This window comes from Rhinatrema bivittatum, chromosome 16, assembly GCF_901001135.1.
Source record: "Rhinatrema bivittatum chromosome 16, aRhiBiv1.1, whole genome shotgun sequence".
Lineage (NCBI taxonomy): Eukaryota > Metazoa > Chordata > Amphibia > Gymnophiona > Rhinatrematidae > Rhinatrema > Rhinatrema bivittatum.
In genome coordinates, this window is record NC_042630.1 from 10838731 (window position 1) to 10863829 (window position 25099).

The 25099-nt window shown below is 42.5% G+C and overlaps 1 protein-coding gene and 1 long non-coding RNA gene across 2 annotated transcripts; both read right to left on the minus strand.

Moving 5' to 3' along the window:
* Positions 1-189: 189 nt before the first annotated feature.
* LOC115078777 lies at positions 190-16652 on the minus strand. Its single transcript, XR_003853154.1, has 4 exons — positions 16599-16652; positions 12438-12507; positions 10465-10524; positions 190-363 (listed from the first exon to the last, which is right to left on the minus strand). It is a non-coding gene; the product is annotated as an uncharacterized LOC115078777 (long non-coding RNA).
* On the minus strand, positions 8606-10089 carry LOC115078776 (olfactory receptor 6B1-like). The gene has a single exon (XM_029581790.1). The coding sequence runs from the start codon at positions 10079-10081 to the stop codon at positions 9122-9124; it is 960 nt and encodes a 319-aa protein (XP_029437650.1). The 5' UTR covers positions 10082-10089; the 3' UTR covers positions 8606-9121.
* Positions 16653-25099: the final 8447 nt, after the last annotated feature.

A 25099-nucleotide genomic window follows, 5' to 3' on the forward strand; every position in this document is an offset into this window, starting at 1 on the left:
GATTACTTTACATATTCTCCATGTCCATATTTTAGCTGATAGGCTTACCGTACACGGCATGAATTTCATTATAAAATCCTTCAGAAATGCTAGATGTATGAGGGAGAAGAAATGTGTCGGCAGACGAAAAATACAAAATAAATCAGACGTTAGTGGAATATTTACACTGATTTAATATTGTCTCTTTTACAATTGCATGCTTCCCCAGTCACTCTGCAGAGCAAACAACGGCTTCTTCAGATGCTCAGAGGGATTTATAGTTACTATGCTGCGGCTTCAGTCATACCCTGGACACTCAGCTCCCAGAAGGATCCCTTCAGAAGTGCCTGCACAACTAGCACCAGGGCAAAATAATTTCTTTTACTGAAAGGAAAAAGAGAACAAATATGTGATTGTGTGCCTGCATCTATATGTAAAGTTAGAGGAAAAAGCAGTCTAGTGGATAAGCAATGGACTGCACACCAGGGTTCAAACCCTACCTCTCCCACTGGCATTCCTTGTGACTTTGGGCAAGGCACTTTAGATTCTGTTGCCCCAGGTAACCCACTAAGATCATAAAGCTCTTTGGGGAAAAGACTTATTGTGTCTGGAAAAAATGTTGTAAAGCACACTGAGCTAAAATTGCAAATGTAGTCTAAAATTGCAAATTGTTGTTAAGTTGTCTGCATATTCTAAGACAGTTGCCTTACGTAGGCCACACTAAATGATCGACTGCCCATAGTAGTTATATTTAACACTCAGAATCAATTTTTTGTATGAAAGGAGAACAAACATTTACTTTTCAGGAGGGCTTCTACAGGTTGCCTCTGCTTATATATGGCAGGAGATGCATCCTCCAGAACTTATAACACTGCTCAAATGAGGCCTCACCAAGGATTTGTATAGAAGTATTTTCACCTCTGTTTTTATTTCTGCTGGACACACATTTGCGTGTATACCTCTAGCATGCCATCAGTTCTTTCTAGCATTTTATACTGTTAAGAACATCAGAGCATGCAGAACATATGCAGAACCATAACAGGTTAGACCAGAGTGGCATTGAGCCCTTCTGTGTTTGGAGGCAGCCGAGACAGGTCACCTGGCGGTACCTGTTGCTCGATCACAGAATCAAGAGCTGTCAACTTTCAAGGGATCAGATATGAACATGTCTTGTACCCTCTTCGGTTTCTTGGTATTCAGTTCCTTTCTTCCTTCCCTGCCCACTACTGTTTTGCATTTCAATACCAAAGGTACATGATTCTGCACTTTTATTCACTATTTAATTATGAATTGCCAAGCTAGCTACAACTGTGAAAAACGTCTCTAATCCCTCCATAGAGCAAATTCAGTTGCATCTGATGAAGTGGACACCGTCCTCAAAAGCTCATTCTTCAATAACTTGGTGAGTTTATAACCACCTGTCATTTTCGGCTATCCCTCTGGAGATATTTCTGTGAAGTATGGCAGCTAGCTTAAAGCAGTAGCTCATGCCAGGGTTGGCTAGGTAGTGGCTACTCTATTTGCCTTTTTGTTGACCTGTCCGTTTCAGTTTTCAAGGCCTTCAGGCACTTTCCCTCTCCTTATGTCTCTTCCATCTGAAAGTGGGGGAAAGAAGTGTTCTGAACGTGCTCCAACTGTGATGGTAGCTCAGAGTAAGGGCAAGAAACAAAATACGCTTGTCCACACTTCTTTCTTTGCATTGCCTCATTTATATACATTCAAATGACTCAGAATTTAACAAGGCCATTCACATTAGGCACATTGCACAAATTGCATTTCTTAAATTTAACATTGCTAATGCTGTTCAAGAACATCTTACCTCCCATTGGGGCAGATTTTAAAAGCCCTGTGCATAGTGCGCCTATGTTGCATAGGCTGCCGGCGCGCGCAAAGCCCCGGTACGTGCATAAGTGCCGGGGCTTTGCTTGGAGAGGCGTGTCGGGGGCAGCGCGGCATTCAGGGGCGTTCCAGGAAGGGGCCGGGGGCGTGGTGCCGGCCCGGGGGCGTTCTGGGGGCATGACCAAGGCCTCCAAACCAGCCCCCGGGCCGGGGAATGGTGCGCCGGCAGGCGTAACTTTCTGAACAAAGGTAGGGGGGGATTTAGTTAGGGCTGGGGGTGGGTTAGGTAGGGGAAGGGAGGGGGAAGGTGGGGGGGGGGGGGGCCAGAAAAAAGTTCCCTCCGAGGCCGCTCCGAAATCGGTTAGGCGCGCACAGGTTGCACAATTGTGAACCTCCCTGTGCGCGCCAACCTTGGATTTTATAACATGCGCGCGGCAGCGTGCGCATGTTATAAAATTGGGCGTAGATTTGTTCGTGCCGGGTTGCGCGAACAAATCTACGCCCGCGTAGAGAAAAGCGTAACTCAAAGCGGGATGAGAACAGAAGTCAGCAGCCATTATGTTGAAAGAAAAGATTGCCATAAAAAAATATCTTAGCCAAGGCCTTGAAGGATTTAGGGGCAGATTTTAAAAGGCTTACACACGCTGGACATATTTTCAAACGGCCCGGCGACGCACGTAAAGCCCCGGGACGCGGGTAAGTCCCGGGGCTTGCAAAAATGGGCGGGGCGTGGGCATGGCCAGAGGCCTCCGAATGGCCGTTGTGCCGGTGGATCGCAAGATAAAGGTACGGGTTTTGTTTGTTTTTTGGGCTGGGGGGCGGGACAGGTAGGGTAAGGGAGGGGAAGGTGGGGGGGGAAAGAAAGTTCCCTCCGAGGCCGCTCCGATTTCGGAGCGGCCTCGGAGGGAACAGGGAAAGCCAGCTGGTCTCCCCCAGGACTCGGCGCGCGCAAGGTGCACTGGTGTGTTATAAAATCAGGCGAACATTTGTGTACGCCGGGTGCGTACCTTTTAAAATCTGCCCCTTTAGTGCATTTAGCAAGTCGTAATTACTGCAGTAAGATTTTCCATAAGATGGGGATGACAACAGGAAAGGTCCTCTTTCTAGTGTTAGGAATTTTTGCACATGTGGGAATTTTTGCACATCAGCTAATATCAATGTATCAGACCCTTTCTATACCAGATATTTAAACATCTACAAATCTCATTTAACCATCTATTATAATTTTAGATAGAGTTTTAGATGTCTATTCCTTCTTCTTCAAGACAGCATGAAGAGATGCTTTCAGTCCTGAAGTTAGTGAGTTCCTTTGTGAGTTCGCACTCACAAAGCGGGGAGTAGCTGGCTTGTTACGGCGGTTACTACCCCAAACCAAATGTGCCTAATACTTCACTTTCGATGCACATCCAGCATGGCTCTCTGCTTCAACGGCATGGGAGAAGACTGATACTTCACGCATATCCAGCATAGCTCCCTGCTTCAACGGCAGGGGAGAAGAAAAACAACTGATAAGGGCTGTATAACATAGTCTGGGTAAAACAAATAAGCATGGGTGTAGCTTGCTTATTGCGGCGGCTACTACCCCTAACGAATCAAGCTTGATATTTCACTTGGATGCAGCTCCATCACTGCTCTCTACATTAAAGGTGGGGGTGGAAGGGAAATAGAACCAAGAGCTAAGAGAAACAGATAAGTATGAGAGAAAAAATGTGTGAAGCTTGCTGGGCAGACTGGATGGGCCATTTGGTCTTCTTCTGCCGTCATTTCTATGTTTCTATGTTTCTATGAGTTTCATGAAGAGAACTGGGATTAAATATATTAGAATTGTCAATATGATCGTGGTGCTCCTGATGAAGCTCTAACGCGAAACATCGGCCGTTGTTGAGTCAGGATCATCATTAGTACAATTCAATTGCATAATGGGTGAATGTTTATTTGCAATGAAAAAATGACTATAAAAAGAATTTCTTTTTCCTATACATGACACAAATGATGGAGCAGTCCGGACGGCGTGAATGTTTAAGGGCATGCCGCTAGGCTTGCTGATGCCTATCATATTAATGGCAGATTTTTAAAAACTGCGCGATCGCGTACTTTTGTTTGCACAGCAGGCGCAAACAAAAGTACGCTGGATTTTATAAGATGCGCGCATATCTTCTAAAATCCTGGATCGGCGTGCGCAAGGCTGCCGATTTTGTGCAGCCGGTGCGCGCCGAGCCGCGCAGCCTGCCTCCGTTCCCTCCGAGGCCGCTCCGAAATCGGAGCGGCCTCGGAGGGAACTCTCTTTCGCCCTCCCCTCACCTTCCCCTCCCTTCCCCCACCTAACCCACCCCCCCGGCCCTATCTATACCCCCCCTACCTTTATCCATGGATTTACGCCTCCTGGAGGGAGACGTAAATCCACGCGCGCCAGCGGGCTGCTGGCACGCCGAGACTCGACCCGGGGGCGGTTCCGGAGGGCACGGCCACGCCCCAGAAATGCCCCGGGCTGAAACCATGCCCCCGGTCCCGCTCCCGAAACGCCCCGCCCCTCCCCCGAAATGCCGTGTCATCGGGTCCCGCCCCCGACACGCCCCCTTCCGAAAACCCCGGGACCTACGCGCGTCCCGGGGTTCTGCGCGCGCCGGCGGCCTATGGAAAATAGGCCGCCGGTGCGCAAGGCCCTGCTCGCGTAAATCCGTGCGGATTTACGCGAGCAGGGCTTTGAAAATCCGCCCGTTAGCTCATATTGTCTGAAATGTATTTGTTTGTTAAATAGGATTGACAACCGGGTGGTTTGTAGAGTTTCCTTTTATTAAGTTTGGTATCCCTGAATGAACATTTGTTCTGCCTTCGTTTGCACAAAATGTATGTCCCACATTCCTACTTTGAGGCTGATTCATTAAGGAGTTTCCTCCATATTGTGTCCCCAAGAAAAGACTTCTCTGAATCAGGACCTTAGGCACACAAGGGTTTTCCTTCCATAAATGTGTTCAGTACTTTATTTTCTTTTTTTCTGAAATATGAATGTTTTGAAGAGACCTTTTGGCAAACTGAAAGCTGAGAAAAAATAAATAAAGGATAGCTTTAGCCATTAGCAAAGCTGCTGGCCATCTCTAAGCCAGAAGGGACACTTTGACCCAGTCCCTGATATTTTGCAACTCCATGCTCTTAGCATTCTGGAAATTTTCCAGCTCTGTTCCAGCACAAAATCTTAGAGAATGCTTAATGATACAACAGATCTGTTACGCGCCTCACCCGTGGTCGTCCCGCGTACGGGACCGCTAACCTTCGGGGTTCCACAGCGGGTCCTGGTCCTGTCTCCCTCACGGTCCTTGCAAGTCCAGCTAGGCCCCAGTGTCCCGCAGCGGTGGTCGCAGGGCCTTCGGCTGCACGTCAGGTCTCACGCCGGGCCTCGGCGTCGCAGCAGCTAGCCACACCCCTATGTGCGCGTGGACCAGCCGCCCTGATGTAGGTTCCAGGGCGGGGCCTAGTTCTGCGGCGCACCCTGATTAAACTCATGTTAGAAGGAAGTTCCTGGCCTCACTTCCTTGCCTTGGCAATCGGGTCGGTTTGTTCCTGAGATTGCCCTTGCTTGAGTTCCTGCTTGCTTGTTTCTAGTCTCATTCCAGGATCCTTCTGTTCCAGTTCCATTCCTGCTTGTTCCTGCTTCCTAGCCCTGCTTGTTCCAGTGTTCGTTGTTCGTCTGCCCGGTCTTACCTTGGACTGCCCTTCTGGTAAAGACCTTAGCTTGTTCCTGACCTGCCTACCTGCCTGCCACCTGCCCAAGACCTCAGCTTGTTCCTGACCTGCCTGCCACCTGCCAGCTTGCTCTTCGACCTTGCCTGTCCTCTGGATCTTGACCCTTGCTTCGTTGACCATTCCTAGGACTGACTTCTGGACTCTGACCTTCATTGCCTGACCTTGCTTGATTCTGGTGCTGTCCCTAGCCTTGTCCTCGCCATCTCTATTCTGGTTCGCTCTCCTCCAACCTGTTTCCAGCTTCGAACCCGATAGCGCTCCTCTAGCATCTGTGGGCACACTGGACTTACACTCTCCCATGAGACCCTGCGAGGCCCACCTAAGTCCAAGCGGCTCGGGTCCCTACGGGCTCCTCCCGGGAGGGCCTCGGGCTTCCAGTGGTGAAGTTCTACACTGCTTCTGTCTCCTTCTGTGCTCCGCCCCCCTGTGGCCAGTCCCTGTACTACCACAGGACAAGGGTCCACCCCCGAGCGCAACAAGATCTAAGTCAAAATGTGGTGGACGACTTTGCATTCTTAGTTGACAGCTCTGCTTTGTCAGTAGAAACATGGCAAGTCTCAGTGTAAGTAAATTCTACATCAGATAAAGGCAATAGGTCTCTTATTTTAAATAAAAGAAACAAAATTAAATTGAAAAATGTTTTTGTGTCTGGAGTCGGAACTCCTCTCCGCCTCTCTGCCTCTCCCCAAATCCACTCACCAGTCTCTTACACCATCCATTGGCTCCAAATGGGGCTGGAACTAATACCAATCTTTATGCCCTGCCATTGGTGCTGGCGACTCAAGGCTGGTGCCATTTGTCTCTGTGAACCGTATAGCCAGTGACGTTTTGAATAATAGCAGCAGTGGGGCAGAGGGCTCTTCCTCGTTTGGAGTGGATGGATGGGTTAAGACACTGATGACTGGCCAGGAGGGGGGTCAGAGGAGTCAGGGGCCTTGGATATTTGTAAAAGTGAAATGAAAAGCAAATGAACACAACTTTGTTCAATTTTCTTTCATTTAGTTTTCCAAATGAAAGGAGACAGAAAAAAAAAAGACATTTTTCAATTACATTTTCTAATTCATTTCCAACAAAAGCACATCCCCACCAAATATGGCAAGAGCCAGTAGACTATCAATTTCTAGCACGATATGATACTTTAAAAAAATCCAACTGCATCCACTCCATTGTAAGTATACTCTCCAAGCAATGAAAAAGGTACAATGCCAAGATACAAGAATATTTGCTGAATATATAAACCAATTTATTGAAGACATAGTTAAAAAGAAGAAGAGTAATGGCAAATTCAAGCACATTGATGTCCATTGGTGCCAATTGACTTCTCTAACTTTTGATTGACTTCCACAAGCCTCAAATAATATATTGGCTTTAGTTAATAATGAGCAGACATAACTTATCTGCATACATTCCAACTAATATGCATGAATCCCTGTTGATTTTTATATTATCAGATTTGTTTATTTAGCTTAAAACTGAATTGCATTGATTCTCATTTAACAGCAATAAGCTCCAAACATTTAATTATTAATGCTGCAAGGTTTAGAAGATTGAGCATTTGGTAATGGGTGTTCCACAGGCTGACATTTATCCTGATCTGTCTTATCTGTCTTTTTCTTTAAACAAATCCAATATCCTAGATAAAAGAGGGTTTGGATTTAAAAAAAAAAAATAAATTATACAACTTTCTATTTACCAGATGGTCAATCATCTAGCTCTTACCTATAAAGTGAACATAGTCACTGTGATATTTGTAGTCTTATTTATCTGGAATAATCAATATTTTCTCAATGTGCATCTATTAAATTATTCTAAATGCAGTAATAAATTGTATGTCAAACAACCATTTTATGATGAGCGAGTATATTAGCAATAATCAACCACTCAATATTCTTCTATTTGAAGAACTGGACTGACTCGCACAGAGCAGCAATTACAACCCTACACAGGGGTATATTTGCAGAAGGTTTCCAAGATGGCTGGGGTAACATGCATGGAGAGACCAACCGTGATTAAAACTTAAACTTCAATGAGCATGCGGAGGCTGGAATTTTAGGAACAACCTCATTAATTTTGGTAGCTGTGACTGATTGTTGCAGAGTTTGTAAGAAGACATGGAATGACACCTGGGTGATGGAATCAAAGCTGAAAAGCACAATGCCTGAAATGACCTACTAGCAGAAGTGGTGGAGACTAGCCCTTTTAATAGTTTTTGGGCATGGTAGCTAAGACAAGATGGAAGTGGGAACTAGTATTGAGTTGAGCATGGGAATTTACATGTTAGCTACCCAAAGTAGAATCTGAACTGGGCCGATTGAATGGGTAAAATTGCCTATATCTGCCATCATCTGCTATGTTACTATATTGGTTTACTTGTGATGGCTTCACCGAATGACGGTATATAAAACTCAACAAATAAATAAATGAATAAATAAATAAATAATAGCAACAATCAAATTTCTCATCCTTTTTTCACTGTATATTATTCCATTAAATACAACAATCAGCCTTCTACCAATCAACATTTTTCTTTTGATTTATTATATCTGCAACAAACAATATAAAAATTCAGTCATATCAATACTGGCTTGGAATTGGCTAATCTGGTACTTTTATTATCAACTCGGTGTACCTAGTTATAACTATTTCTGCTCATTTGGCCTGGCTCAGAGACACTGTTTTGTTTTCACAATAAGATTCAAGTTACCACCAAACTTAGGAATGGATTTTATCCGGCGGTAACGGGGGGGGGGGGGGGGGGGGGGGGAGTGACGTGGGGGCAGGCCTGCGAAAGCCAGCAGCCATTGCACCACTGCAATGCGCTGGCTGCCAGCTTTCACACAGAATAACTACACCATAAAAGGTGTAGCTATTCGGCATGAAACTGGCGGCGATAAGGGTCCTAACCTTTCGCCGCCAGCGATGTCACTGCAGCGTCGGCCCCAGTGCCGCCCTGATTCCTCCTCTGCTGGGGCCGACTCCGCCCCATTTAGTGATCGCACGCGAAAATTCCCTTTTCGCGTGCGATCGCTCTTGAAAATGACCCCCTTATGGACTTCAATTCTAAACATAATAGGTAAATTATTGAAAAAGATGTATTTATTAAATGAATGCATTTCACCATAAATTCCCCAGAAGAATTCAGGCTAGCGAAAGCTGCACCTCATGCACAATGCTTCCGGGACTGAGGAAGCAACCCGAGAGATGTAACCATAATTCTAATCACAACATAGCAAGGCCAAACAATACTTAAACATATATGCAAGTAAATTCCAAATAACAATAAAAAGGAACTGAATTGCAACAAAGGAGGATTCAGGATAAACATAAGGAAAAACTTTGTAACTGCAAGAGTAATTAAGTGCTGGAATAAAGAAGTACATAAGGAGATGGTACACGCTCTAAATGCTTATAAGGGTAGATTACACAACCATCTGTCTGGGATATTTTGGTAACAGAAACTTGTCATGATGTAAGGGGATGGACTTGATGATCTCTTTGTGTCTCCTTTGAGCGCCATCTTTTTTGGATTGTAAATAAGCTGTCAGTGTCATTTGAATGCCTATTATTTAGCATTTTCTACTTTTCTAGAAAAAATAAGATTGCAATAGCCTGAGTTCCTCAACACCCCTATTACCTCTTTGTTTCTAAGACAATAGATGATAGGGTTTACAATTGGGGTTATAACAGCGTATAGCACTGAGATGAGTTTGTTGATATCGAAAGCATTGATCTTTTTTGGACGGGCGTATATATAGAGAGTGGCTGAGTAGAATGTGGTGACCACAGTGAGGTGGGAGGCACAGGTGGAGAAGGCCTTCTTCCGTCCCGTGTTGGATGGGATTTTCAGTATAGCAGCCACTATTGCAATGTAAGACACAACAGTTGCTGTGAGTGGGATTAGTAGTACAACCAGTGCTAATATGAAGTCTACTTCTTCAGCCAGAGACATATCTGTGCATGCAAGGTTCAGAACAGGGGAGATGTCACAGAAGAAATGGTTAATAACATTGGGTCCACAGAAAGTTAACCTGGAGATGAAAGAGATCTTTATCACTGTTATTGCGAAACCACTTATCCAAGCGAGAGCAGCCAACTGGATGCAAAGTTGATTGCTCATGATGGTAGGATATCTCAGTGGATAGCAAATGGCCACGTAACAGTCAAAAGCCATGACAGCTAGCAGAACGCATTCAGTGCACATCAGAGAAATGAAGAAGAATAGTTGGGTCATGCAACCTGAGAAAGATATACTTTTCTTTTCTGTGAGAATGTTGACTAGCAAGTTTGGGATAGTGACAGTGATATACCAAATCTCTAAGAAGGACAAATTGCTGAGAAAGAAATACATGGGTTTGTGGAGCTTCTGGTTCATCCTGATCATCAAAATAATGACCATATTTTCTATAATTGTAAATATATAGGCTAATAAAAATACGAGGAAGAGGACAACTTGTAAATGTATGAAGGTTGGGAACCCTCGGAGAATGAATTCTGTCACCACTGTTTCATTCCCTCGTTCCATGTGGGCACTGTCTTATCACCTGTAATATTAAACAGAGCTCATCAGAGCAGTAGAAATGGCAGTGAAATACATTAAAAAAAATTCCAATTTACCACAACTGAGTGAGGGCTTTGATTGTGCAGCCTCAGGACTTAAGTACCTGCAGGTGGATCCCAAAACTGGTCATAGTCTAGAAAGCCACAACACTTTAGCGGATGACACTACAAATTTAGAAGTCAATCTAAGGTCTTGGAGCCCTAGTGAGCTGTGTCCTTTTAATGGACCAAGAAATCAGATGTATTAGTACATGAGGTTTCAAGACCATGCAGATCACGTCTTCAGATGCAGGTAGTTAAATGTAGGAATTAGATTTACTAATTAGACCTACTACATTTAATAATTACCTTATGATTCTTCAGTATTTTTTGCAGGTTGTGATACTTTCTAGTGCACCAGCACAGGATCTGTTCAAAGATATAAAACAAGTTCCTTCTTAAGTTGTAATTTAGATGTAAACATGCTCAAAGGAACATTGAGGTTTTCAAAAATCACGTGCAGAATTTTTTGATAATTCTTGTAGTAGTGCAATAAAAGGGATTACAATTGGTAAAGAATGATCCAGTTTTCTTCATGAATCAATGAAACTACTAAAAAATCTGCCTGAGCAATTTCTCCAATGCATCGAATCCAAATTCTTCAGGTGCACAAAGAAGATGACCTCCACATAAAACCTTGTATTGAATGAAAACGCAAATGATACAATATATATAAAAATGAATGATGGCTAGGGAGTGCTATATTATGCATGTAGCAAAGTGTTGCATAAACGTAATCCTTATTTCCCAAATACATGCTTGAATATTCAGTGCAGTTTTGGAAAGTGGTTAAGAACTATCAGCACGGGCTTTCATGAGTGAATTTCCATGTGTACGGTAAAGCATTCTAGTTGTACCGCATTTAGAAAAATGTATAATATGTCAAGAGAATGGGGGAGGGGATGGGGCCAGAGTTGCCAAATATTTCTGCATTCTTATCTTCTTTCGTTTACAAAAATTCCTATTAAATTAAAGGGTGATTATGGACATGCACATTTCTTGGGCATTTCTTTTTCTATAAAGGCATAAAGCCTCATTTTTTTCCCCCCTCTTTATTATGAATGTGAATAATTCACCATAACTCTCTGTATAGCAACAGAACCTACATTTCCTAATTGCAAACGAATGACGGTGTTATTGGAGAACGACATGATAATTCCAAGTGCAAGAAAATATAATCACAATCCGTGAAGAATGCTGCTCTTTCCAGGGATCATCAAAGAAACATGGAATATGATGACAGATAAATATCACAAGGACTAGACCGCTTAGTATAAACCCTGTTATCTCCACCAGTTCATCCTGACTACCTCCCTACAATTTAGCCCAGACTCCTTCCCAAATACTGCAGAAGAAAGACGAATACGATTTCACTTCTGCAATTTAATTAGCAGGATTGAAAGCGTATGTAACAAGTTTAGCAATATAAGGTGTGTGCGCAGCTTACAAAATACGAACTTGAGTGGGAACTTTCAAACCCTGCTTCTAAGGTCCCCTTTTTAAATTTTTTTAAAATTTTAACATTAACGTTTGATACTATTAGTACACACTGACTTCAAGCTTTTGGAAAATAAATACTTCTTATGTTCTATGCACGCCACTTACACGAGTAACAAATGAAGCCCATTAAGAGAAATAATGAGGTGTCTGAGCTTTGTGGATTTTATGAAGTTTGTCTGATCCTGGAGGAAACAGGGTCACATATTAATCTGATAAACAGTTCACATTAAATTTGTTTTAAGAAAGTGGTAGAGTTTAGTGCAAAATCCAATGGATCTTAGGAAAAAATCCATAGATCTTTAGGATTTCAAACCAAAGTGATTCAGTTCTAGTAAAACTATTCCACCCATGTTCGCATTTTACATAAGACCCAGACATTTATATACAGGCTTGTTTTGAAAAGACTTGTGCATTTGTAGCCAGACCTGTAAAATCCAAAATATGAGGGAAAAATGTTTTTTTTGTAATTTTTTTTTTTTTTTTTTTAGAAAACCCAAAGGAAAAAAGGCAACACGGAGAAAATATTGATTTTTAAAACCAAACAAAATAAAATAATAAAACACTGGTTACCAAATGACATCATCCAGATTATTGACGCAATCCTCTTTGTTCCTAAAATGCAAAATATTAGGATATATTTAAACCAGATAAATCATATCCTTAAGAAATATTAGATGATCAAATTCATCTCCTAGGGTACATGAAGTGCAACGATTGAGACTCTGTACTGATGTTTGTATTCTGTGTTTCCATATTTTCGGGGAATGAGTGGATAATCTTACCGTACTCTGCCTGTATCTCGTCATACAAAGTTTCAGAAACGTCTGATGCGAGAGGTGGGGAAAAATGTGTCTGCGGAACAAAAATAAGTCAGGGGTTAATAGAATGTTAATATTGGCTTGAGATTGTTTATGTTACTCGGTCGTTCTGAAAAAGCAAGTAGCCGCACCCTCATACACTCAGAGGGATTTATACAGTCACTAGGTCGCTTCAGTCACACCCTAGGGTCAGAGCTCCTGGAAGCACCCAGAGGATTGCCTTCAGGAGCGCCTGCAAAACAGGCACTGGGGTGAAATAATTTCTTTCGCTGAGAGGGAAGAGAGAACAATTATGCCATCTTTGTTCTTGCATCAGATGTGAAATTATCTGCAAATACAAAGGCAGAAGCAAGACTGAATAATCCCACTGTTCCTTGGATATATATTTTACATCCGAAAAGATTTTTGCTACCAAAGAAGCACATAAATATATATTTTTGTAGCTTTTCTATAAATTGCCTCTGATTATAATATTTCAGATCCCTCCAGAGCTTGAAGCAATAAACATACACACGGCAATAAACATACATACAGCAGGGGGATTTTAAATGATATTTGCATCATTTAGGATGATTATGGAAATCCACATTTCTTGAACATTTTTCCACAAAGGCATAAAGCCTCATTTTCCCTCTTTATTCTGAATGTGAATATTTCACCGTACCTCTCTGTATATACAACAAAACCTACGTTTCCTAATTGCGGACAAATGAAGGAGAGCAACATGACAATCAAGCGTGATCGGAGTTTTAGTGATCTTGAAAACTCATGCACTTGAACAAGATTTGGGAAAAAGATTTCAGAAAATTCTTACTGTGGTGCCAGAAAATATATCACAATCTGTGAAGAATGCCATTTTCTTCAGGACCAGAAAATTACTAGCACTGAACATTGGGAATAATAAAAATCTTTCATTGGCTATGGAAAATCAACATGCTAAACCCATCTGTTCAAGACAAAATACCAATGTATTGTTCTGTGTGAGAGGCAAAATTAATTGACTTGAAGACGTCAATTTATCACTCTTATTTAGCCACCAGATAGGGAGATGTGTCAGCCATATCCAACCTGCAAAACTAGCATTTAGCTTTCAAATTTAAAGCCTGCAAAATTTTGTAATGTTTTTTTTAACTGAAAGCATTTCAGCTGCTGATTGAACAGAAATTCTATGCCTCTAACTGATAGAATAATGTGCATATCAATTAATAGGGATCTTAAAAAAAAAATGGAATATGATGGTAGATAAATATCACAAGGACTAGACAACTATAAACCCTGCTTGATCTCTTGCTTTATCTTCAGGTCATAGCAATGATCCTCTGTGCTTCTCCCATGCTTTTTTTTAAAATTCTGATACCATTTTTGGTATCCAAAGCAAGACGCAACAGCGTGAGCCAAAAACATTGCATGTGGTTAGGAAGACATAATTTGGGCATAGAAGGATGCTGGGCTGCATTGAGAGAGGAATAACCACCTTGAGCACTGTGTTCAGTTCTGGAGACCGTATCTCAAAAAGGACAGAGACAGGACAGAGGTGGTCCACAGAAGTGAGACCAAAATAGTGTAGGTTCATTATCAGAAGACCTATGAGGAGAGGTTGAAAGATCTAAATATGAATACCCTGGAGGAGAGGAGGTGCAGGGGAGATATATGATACAGACCTTCTGATACCTGAAGGTCACAATATGAATCTCCAAGGGGGGCGACTGAGAACCAACAGCAGAAAATATTTAATTCACAGAGATAATGGTGGATGCCTAGAATGCTCTCCCAGAAAAGGTGGTGAAGACGAGAACGATAAATGAAATTCAAAAGGACATGGGATAAGCACAGTGGATCCATAAAGGATAGCGGATGGAAATGAAGAAATAGGGATAACCTACATTAACTTTAGGCACAACATTTCAGATTGAGGGTAACCTGCACGGAGTGGTAAAAGGTTTGTTTTGACTAGCATAAAGGTGGGGTGACCAGGCTGCACAACTGAGACCACAAACTCAAGGCTACGTTGCGTCATAGAGCAATTTATAAGGCACTTTTGCATTTGCAGCCAATTAGTATCGATGCTTTTGACACAATGGCAACATTGCAGTCTGCTTAGACGGCCAGGGAATTGGTCTCAGGTGACAGCCAATGCTGGCTCCCTGACTTTTACAGTTTTGGATACAGATATGCAGATATTTTGGAAAAAGCATTATGTAGGACAAGACTGCTTCTCTGGCCAACTCCAAAGGCTGGTCTCCCCCGTCTTCCCCCGTCCTCCATATAAAAATGTTTCTAACAGTAATTTTTTTATGGGTCTGACAGTTGCTTGGTTTTGATTGTAAATGATACTACCCTTAACATGACCTGCCATGGATACCCTTGAGAGAGGAATTGGGGGTGGTCTGCATGGAACAGCAGTCACCACCCTTAAAGTTTGCTTTGCAAACTGGATGGAGCATTCGGTCTTCTTCTGCTGACTGTAACTACGTCCTTTGAAAAGATCTTGTAAGTCAGTGCCTCCAGCTCTAGTGCTGTTAAGAGACCTAAATGTCTTCATATACATGAAAGGTATCAGCTACAAAACACAGGACTGGTACCATTGTAGATGTTCCATCTATCTAAGAGACGTTCTGGCATATCAAATGAATGATCATACGCAGAGGCATTTCAGTAATAAAATGTCAACCTCAAGAGAAGGACTGACGCCTGCATGTGGCTGCTCCCCCCATCATGAGGAAATGTGAATACTGTTTTCATGGAGTGGTTTTATTTTTCAATTACTGTATACTGTTCTTTCAACAAACTCCCCTTTGGGATAGATATTACAGTATTTGGGGTTTCATTAGTGGAGTAATTAACCGTAAATAACTCCCTGGGAGTGATTTCTGTATTTATGCCTACAGACTAACCATGTAAAAATAGAACTGTCCAGCAAGGGACATTCTTATCAGTGTAATCCACTAACCCTATGAATAGGGCTCTGCTGATTTAACTTTTAGCAGAAATTGATAACATTAATTTGTTTGCAGTCCACTCGGTAAAATTCACCCTCTGGAAGGTTCTTCGTGTGCAGAAAACATGATTGCTTATCAGGTTACCAAACACTGCCAGATTTTGCAGCATCTGCAGCTTCTTTAGGATAATTCTCAACAGTGTGGATGAGTTGGCACATATAAGTCGCTGCATCTAAATTTACAGCAGTATTTTATAAACTATGGTGCGAGCTGTACAGTTTATAAAACATTGTGCATCTCTGCCCTGAAAGTACACACTTATCTTTCAGCATGTGCACCTTTTATTAATGCCGGGAGCCACCATGCTCTCTGTAGCTGTAACAGTACATGCAGGTTTTCCTCATGAAATAATTGTAACGTGCACATGATAACCCTCAGTTATGCGCGGCGGCAGGTATTTTATGCACATTCTCCACTTGTGGAAATACTTGTGGAAAAGCTAGTGATCCCCAGTTCACTGTTATCTCTGCCAGTTCATCCCGACTACCTCCCTACAATTTAACCCAGACCTCCCTCTTGAAGCCTGCAGAAAAAAAAGACGAATGTGATTTCACGTTTGCAATTCAATTAGCAGGATTGATCACGCACCTAGCAAGTTTGGCAATATACGGCGTGTGCACAGCGTACAAAATACTAACTTGAATGGGAACTTTCAAACCCTCTCTCTAAACTTCCACTCCCTTTTTTTTTTTTTTTAATTTTAACATTAACTTTTGATACTGTAAGCACACACAGACCTTCAGGCTTTTGGAAAATAAAAACGACTTGTTTTGAAAACACTTGCGCATCTATAGCCAGAACAGTAAAATCAAAATATGAGGGGAAAAATGTTTTTATTTTTACTCTTTTTGGCAACGCAGAGAACATATTGATTTTTAAAAAGAAACAAAACAAAATAATAAAACACTGGTTACCAAACGACATCATCCAGATTATTGACTCAATCCTACTTGTTCCTAAAAATGCAAATTATTAGGGCATCCTTTAGCCAGATAAATTCTATCTTTAAGAAATATTAGATGATCAAATTAATCTCCTAGGGTACATGAAGTGCAACGACTGAGCCTCTGGACTGATGTTTGTATTCTGCGGTTCCGTATTTTCGGGAATGAGTAGATAATCTTACCGTACTCTGCACGTATCTGGTCATACAAAGCTTCAGAAACGTCTGATGTGAGAGGAGAGAGAAAAATGTGTCTGCGGAGCAAAAATGAGTCAGGGAATAGTAGTGTATTAATACTGGCTTGAGATTGTTTGTGTTACCCAGTTGTTTTGAAGAAAGCAAGTAGCCGCACCCTGGCATACTCAGAGGGATTCATACAGTCACTAGGTCGCTTCAGTCACACCCTAGGGTCAGAGCTCCTGGAAGCACCCAGAGGAGCGCCTGCAAAACAGGCACTGAGGAGAAATGATTTCTTTCACTGAGAGGGAAGAGAGAACAATTATGCCGTTTTCTCTATTCAGGTGTCAAATGCCACGTTGTCTGCAAATTCAAAGGCTGACGCCAGACTGAATGATCCACTGTTCATTGGATTTATATTATTTAACACCCAAAATGATTTTTTTTCTACCAAAGAAGCACATAAATATATATATATATATTTTGTGGCTTTTCTATAAATTGCCACTGATTATATAATATGTCAGGTCCCTCCAGGGCTGGAAGGAAGGCTCCAATTATTTCTTACCAAAGATTTATAGAGAGATATTTTCACCTCTCTGCTGTCACCTCTGTTTTTTTTCTCTATTTCAGGTTGCAAATCTATTTATATAATCCCTTAACCGAACTCTTCTCAGATGTAATCATACTGTTCGGTATGGGCAGTATTCTTGTAAATATTTCTATGCACATTTCTTGCAAAAAAAAAATAAAATTTTGCATGTAAATGGAAACCCCGCCAAGAAGCCGCCGCCCCCTGGAATGCCTCACTCACATGTGAGTAAACGTGCACTTATAAAGGGTCTTATGCACACCCTTACACCCACAGATCATTCAGACTTTTCTGTGCGTAAAGCACTGTTCTACCCATAGAAATTTTTTCTAAAATTATTCTGTTTGGGGTAGATTTTCAGAGGGTTAGGCACGTAACTCCAAAAACCTGCCTTTGCGCGCGCCGAGCCTATTTTGCTTAGGCTCGGCTCGGGGTGGGGCAGGGGGCGGGACCGAGGCCTCCGGCACAGCAGCTGTGCCGGGGCACGGCGCGACAGCAGCCGGCCGGCGCGTGCAAGATACGCCTGACGGAGGCAAGCGTAAAAAATAAAACAAGGTGGGGGGGATTTAGGTAGGGCTGGGGGGTGGGTTAGATAGGGGAAGGGAGGGGAAGGTGGTGGGGGAGGGGGAGGGAGCAGAAGAAAAGTTCCATTCAAGGCCGCTCCAATTTCGGAGAGGCCTTGGAGGGAATGGGGAAAGCCATCGGGGCTCCCCTAGGGCTTGGCGCCCTTGCGTGCGCGCCGATCTGGCATTTTATAACATGCGCGCGCATTGTTTTAAAATCTATCCCCAATCCTCCATGCCCTGTCCGCTTTCATGTCTTCTACTTCCACTTTTGTTCTCACTTCTGCAGATGTATTTACAAAATACATCCCACGTGTAGTGATGATGATAATGAGGCAAATTCTAAAAGCGTTGCTTGCGCGAAAACAGCCACATACGCGCGACGCGAATTTTAGGAGGCCGCGAAGTACGCGCGTGCCTACCCATGCACTAGTCACGTATAAGGGGTGGAAAAGGGGCGGGGCATGGGCGTTCCAGGGCGGGGCTAAGACATACGCACACAAGAAGCTGACCATGGCGTGCGTCCGCCTGTTGTCCGTGTAACTTTAATGCAGGTCCCGATGAGGTGCAAGTCTAGAGATCTGGAGTTTTAGTGCTTTCAGCACAACGTGAAAGGTTCAGGACCAAGTTGGGGGCTTACAGGATGAAGAACTCCATGGGTGTTGAAGACCTCAATATCAACTGGACAAACCGGTGGACTAATTGGGAAAGCTGTTTTTTTTCCCCCTCGTGCGAGCATGTTTTAAAATCTGCCTGCGTATACACTTAAAAGCCGCTAAAGCCCTAGCGGAAACATGCGCGGGACATTTACGTGAGCCGTCTCATACGATTAGGTGCGGCAGGGGGATTTTAAATGATATGTGCGTACTTATGTGCAAGATATAAAATTGCAGTGTATTTCCACTTCCGCGCTGACATGCGCATTTATGGGCACACACACACATGTTCCTTTTAAAATTACCCAATGTATAATTTTTGTAGCCTGTGGGAATGAGCGGTTATTCCCACAGGCCTGAAGGCAGAAATTCAGTCTGACTCCAGCCTTCCTTAAATCATACTCTTTATTCACAGCTTCATTCATATAGACAGCAGTAGACTGGCTTGACCTTCAGACAGTGCACTCTCTCTACTCCCAGTTGTGCTGCTTCATCTCAGCTCAGTGTTTGGACAGTATTACACACAGGAGCTGCCTTCCTCCAGGAGTCCTGGACCTGGTCTGGTTACGCCCAGCTGGATCCCAGCTCTGATCCCACAGTCTCTGGTTACACCCTCTGAGCCCTATCTGCCCCTCAGGATCCCGCTCATACAGCTTACTCTCCTTAAGGCATTTAATGTGGATCAGGCATCTAGCCTGGTCCTGCAGGGGTAAATAGGGGAACACTAGGAGCGCTGCCTCACATACCCCTCCCCTCAGCTTGGACTAATTGGGCCAAGTGGCCCTACTCCCTCCTGGATCCCATTCAGGAGTGTCCAAGACCTCCCAGTCCCCTTCTCTTAGGGTTACCCTTGACCGCGTCATAACCACCACCTAGTGTGCCATTTTTGCAGTGCGCATCCCAAGTCTTTTAACTAAGTTCTTTCCTAGCTCTGGGTTCAAATTTCACCCCGATGGAACTTCATGGACCAACTTGGGAACCACCAAAGCTGGGTCCTCTGTATTCTCCATAGACCCTTCCTCCTGGTTCTCAACTACACCTCCCACTAGGCTCCCCGTGGTTTTTTCCTCTGTATACTTTGCAGCTCCTCCCTCTCAGCTCTCCGCAGTTTCCTTGTCTGTACACTCTGGCCACATGCCCATGCTGGTCACTGGTTCCTCCTTAGCCTCACTCGCTGTGGTCTCTGCAGCGCCACCCTCTGGGCTCTCCATGGCATCTCTTGCTTGCCTTTCCATGCCCTCCTCTCTCTGGGCTTCTCACAGGAGGTGTTTTGAGGCTCTCAGTAGTGTTTGGGCACCCTAGAGGGTCTTCATCCGAACCACCTGTAGTGCCAACTTCTCAACATTGCCTCCTCCTGGGCACACTGTGTTGCTCTCTGTGACCCTTCTCAGGGTTCTTCACAGCCCCCTTCTCTGTGCTTCTCATGGGAGTAGTCTCTGGATTCCCGGTATTGTTTGGTTTCCTCAGGACCTCATGTAGCGTCAATCTCAGACGACTGCCATGACTCAGTCAGCACGCCGGACCCCTCTGCCAGCCACTCATCCAGTTCCTCCATGAGCTGTCTGGGCATTCACTCTCTAGCTTAGCCTGGACTCTTGGGAGTGGGTTCCCTTGCTTCATTACCCTGGCTAGCCTTTCTAGCTGCCAAACCTCGAGCCTCTGGTCTTCCCTTTGACTCGGCTCTTGGGACTGGAGAACACCCACTACACAGAAATACATGCTGTTTTTTTTTTTCTTCCAGTCCTCTGGCTGCCTTTGCGTCACCAGTTCCTGCAGTACCCTGACTGCTCCACTCCAGGTTTTCCTGTGGCTGCACACTTTCCCTACACAGTGGCCTGCTTGCCAGAAGAGGGCCCTGCCCGGCTTCCATTCACCACACTCACAGCCCTGCTGCACCAGTGTTCCTTCCTTTTGGCAAAAAAAAAAAAAAAGCCTGCATAACCAGCAATAACTAAGTCACTTTTAATTTCCTGGCTACCTCCAGCCAGGCTTCTCCTGTTAGCCGGTACAAACTTACTACTTCCTGGCTGCCCCTGCAACTAGACCCACAGGGTTTCCTCACTACCTGAAATTTAAAACTTTTGTTTTTTCTCTTCAGTGCAGCTTCTGAGCCACACCCTTTCAGCACAGCCCCCTGTGCTCTATACTTTGCTTCAGAGCCACAGGCCTTCATCACAGCTCTTTCTTTAATCCAAACAAACACTTTCTTGGAGGATTTTTTTTTTTATGTGTAAAGCTTTAGGAAAATCCCATGCATGACACTGTAGGTGGGAATGAGGCAGAAATTCAGTCTGACTCCAGCCTTTTTTTTTTTAAATTATTTTATTTATTGAATTTATCAATATCAGTACAAAGCAATAAACACTCTCTGCAATGGAAATCCAAAAATGAACAAAAATAAAATTACACTTAGTAAATAAAAGAAATATTTCCAATTCTAGGTCACAACAAGGAATGGGAAGAAGCAGAAAATAATGAGAATAAGGATAAAAAAAATAAAAGAAGCCACTTAGCATGTTCTCTGCTTAATTAACAAATAATTCCTCATTGACTCAAGTTAAGAGCTGAAGGAGATATTAATCTTTTGGAATCTAAGAAAGACTGAACTTGTTCGGAGGCAACAAAAAAAAAAAAAAAGTCACAGTCGTTATTAAATCTAATAACACACTTACAGGGCTTCCTAAGCAAAAAACGCAGCACCCAAGGATAATGCTGCTTGTCTAAGAGAGAGAAAACCTTTACGCCTTTCCTGGGTAACTCTGGATAAATCTGGGAATATTCTCAAGGGTTGATCATAGAAAGGAAAATTTATATTCCTGAAATACAATCACATCACCTTATTCAGGTCTGCTTCTGAGACAGAAGAGACCAAAAGAGTTCCTGCAATATTTCAGCTCCAGAGTTCTCTAAGAATTTTGTCAAATTAAATGGTGAAGAGCGGGCAGGCTGGCGAGAAGAAACAGGCAAAAAGTAAACCTTATTAACCAGACTGCAACCTACAAAGTAAGAGAGCGAGGCCCCCAAAGAGCAGGTACCCCTGGTAAGTCTGAGGAGGCAGAGTAGCTTGGAAAGTCCTAGCGAGTCCGTTGCCATTCCTTGCTAACTCGAGTGGGTAGCAATTCAGAGACCTTTAAATATCTGAAGTGGATGACGTCATCTCAGGGGGACTCTCTACCTGGGTAACATCAAGCTAGGTTGAGAGAACATTGCCCAAATCTCATCTTGGAGTGAGTTTCCTCACTCCAAAGGTCATCAAATCTTCACGAGACCACTGTTCTGTTCGTAGGTGTCACGTAGAATGTCAAAGTGGCCCCTAACCCCCTACACTCTTACCTAAACCCCACCTCGAGTTACTAGGTGGGCCTACCATAGGGATACATATACCTACCTATGGGAATGACATTACGGCCAGTCTCTCTCTCTCTCTCTCTCTCCCTCCCTTCCTTCAATTAGGCCTTACGGGAGACATCACAAAGGGTGATGAAACCTTACGGCACAGCCTAACGCAATTCAAAGAGGTGTTGTTAAAATCAGTGTTATGGCTGTGCAAAAGCTCTTCACAGACAGGCTAACTCTGCCCCTAACTCCTCCTATTTTCGGAATTTGCATCACACCATATGATATGGTGCTATCGCATGTGATAAGCCCTTAACACATGCGAAAACGCCTTATCGCATTTTGATAAATGACCCCCTTAATTTGGACTGCAATATTCTGCACATTTTTAGTTAGCCCACAACAAGACCAGCTATGAGCGGGCTCAGCAAAGGCAACTAAGAACTTTTGCCTTATTACATGAAGCCTTTTAGCAACCCTAGCTGTTCCATACTGTAATCCTGTAGTTCAATGAAAGAGAAGCAGGGGCAGATGTTAGATGTTATGAGTACCTTAGGCACATAACGGGTTTCCTTTGAACATTTTCTCAGTGTGTCCATAAATGTGTGCAATGTTTTATTTTCTTTTTTCTGAAATATGAATGTTGTGAAAAGACTTTTTGGGAAATTGAAAGCTGAGAAAAAGTAAATAAAGGATAGCTGTAGCCATTAGCGAAGCTGATGGCCATCTTTAAGCCAGAAGAGACACTTTGACTAAGTCCCTGATTTTTCCAGCATTGTTCCAACACAAAATCTTAGAGAATACGTAATGATGCAACAGATCTAAGTCAAAATGTGGTGGATGACTTTGCATTCTTAGTTGAACTTGACAGCTCTGCTTTGGCAGCAGAGACATAGCAAGTCCCAGTGTAGGTAAAGTCCATGTCAAATAAGGTCAATAGGTCATTTATTTAAAATAAAAGAACCAAAATGAAATTAAAAAATGGTTTTGGGTCTGGAGTTTGGATTCCTCTCTGCCTCTCCCCAAACCCACTCACCATCTCTATCTCCCCTCTTCAGTTTCTTGCACTATCCATTGGTTCCAAATGGTACTGGAACCAATCCCCGGTCATTATACGCTGCCACTGCCCTTTTTCAAAATGGTGCTGGTGCCATTTGGGCTATATGAACTGTACAGCCAGTGACATTTTGAATAATATCAGCAGTGGGGCAGGAGGTTCTTCCTCGTTTGAAGCAGATGGATGGGTAAAGACACTGAGGAGTGGCCAGGAGAGGGTAAGAGGGCCTGGGATATTTATACAAGTGAAATGAAAAGCAAATGAACACAATTATGTTCAATTATCTTTCAGTTTGTTTTCCAAATGAAAGGAGATACATTTTTTTTCAATTAAATATTCTGATTCATTTCCAACAATAGCACATCTCTTCTAAATAAAGCAAGGGTCAGTAGACTATCAATTTCTAGCACGATATGACACTTTAAAAGAAGCCAACTGCATGCACTCCATTGTAAGTATACTCTTCAAGCAATGCCAAGATTCAAGAACATTTGCTGAATATATAAACAATTTATTGAAGACATAGAGAAAAAGGAGAATGGTACTGGCAAGTTTAAGCACATCAAAGTCCTTTGGTGTTGATTGACTTCCCTTGCTGTCCATTGACTTCCACAAACTTTAGTTAATTCTGAACAGATATAACTTATCTGCATACATTCCAATTAATATGCATGAAACCCTGTTGATTTTTTTTATCCTCCGATTTGTATTTCAAACAACCATTTTATAATGAGTGAGTACATTAGCAAAACTCAACTACTCAATTTTCTTCTATTTGAAGTTCTGGGATGACTTGCATAGAGCATCAATTACAACCCCACACAGTAAAGTAGTATGGCCGTACCAGGTTTCCAAGATGGCTGGGGTAACATGCATGGACAGACCAACCATGATTAAAACTTAATGAGTATGGGGAGGCTAGAATTTTAGGAACAACAACCTCATTAATTTTAGTAGCTGTGATGAACTGTTGCAGAGTTTGCATTAAGGCATGGAAGGGCACCTGGGTGTTGGAATCAAAGCTGAAGAGGTCTAGATCTGAAATGACCTACTAGCAGAGATGGTGGAGACCGGGACTTTCAATAGATTTTGGTATAGATATGGAACTCAGTGGTAGCTAAGAGAAGATGGAAGGGGAAACTAGTATTGGGTTGAGCATGGGAATTTACATTTTCAGTTGTAGAATTTGAATTGGGCTGACTGAATGGGTAAAGTGGCCTTTAACTGCCATCATCTGCCATCATCTCCTATGTTACTATATTGGTTTCTATAATAGCAACCATGAAATTTCTCAACCTTTTTTTTTATTTTTATTTTTAATTTTGCAAATTTCAAATTTGATACATTCAAATTCTGAGAAAAACAATTCAGGAGTAAAAATAATCTTTTTCATATATTGTCCAAAGACAATATATTCTAATCATAACAATGTCACACAACATATATTCTTTTAACTCCCTGTTACCAAACAAATAGGGGGAGTACCATATTTAAGCAAGTACACATAAAAAAGAAGAAAAAATTCTAAATTTAAACAAAGAGAGACTGCAGAGTATCTACTTTCTTCCTGCAACTATTAAGAAGATGCTGTTTCAGGCTCTGCCTCCTGGTTCCTACGATTCTCAAGATATTTCGCTAACTGTTCAGGTTCATAATATATAAATTTAACACCATCAATTTTCATTACACATTTACAAGGGAACCTGATATTCACATGAATCCCAAACGTTCTTGCCTGGTTTGCCAGTGTTAAAAATTTATTACGTCTTATCTGCGTCTCCTGAGAGACGTCAGGGCAAACCCACAATTTTTAACCCAAGTATAACAAAGATCTTTTACTTAGAAATAATTTTAATACATTATCTCTGTCCTCTGAATACTTAAATTTTACCAATAAGGTTCCACGCATTTCAACTTGAGAACTGTAAGAGGTTTCGATTAAATCCGTAACATTCAATGATATTCCCTCTGTTGGTATATTTTCTTGGAGGTGTTCTTTTTTTCTCATTAAGAAATAAGCCTTAAGAATCACCTGTATTTCATCAGCTGGCATTAACAGTATATCTTGGAAATAGTTCTTTAACTGCTCTTTAGGGGAAATCATTTTGCATTTAGGAAAATTTATTATCCTTAAATTATTATATCTTATAGAGTTTTCTATGCTTTCCACTTTCTTTTCAAGCAGATTTTCTCCTTTAATTATGGAAAGTTGTACCATCTTTATCTGGCTTATTTCTTCTTCTATTTCTCAACCTTTTATCACAGAATATTCTTCCATTAACTGTACTGCATCACTCAGCCTT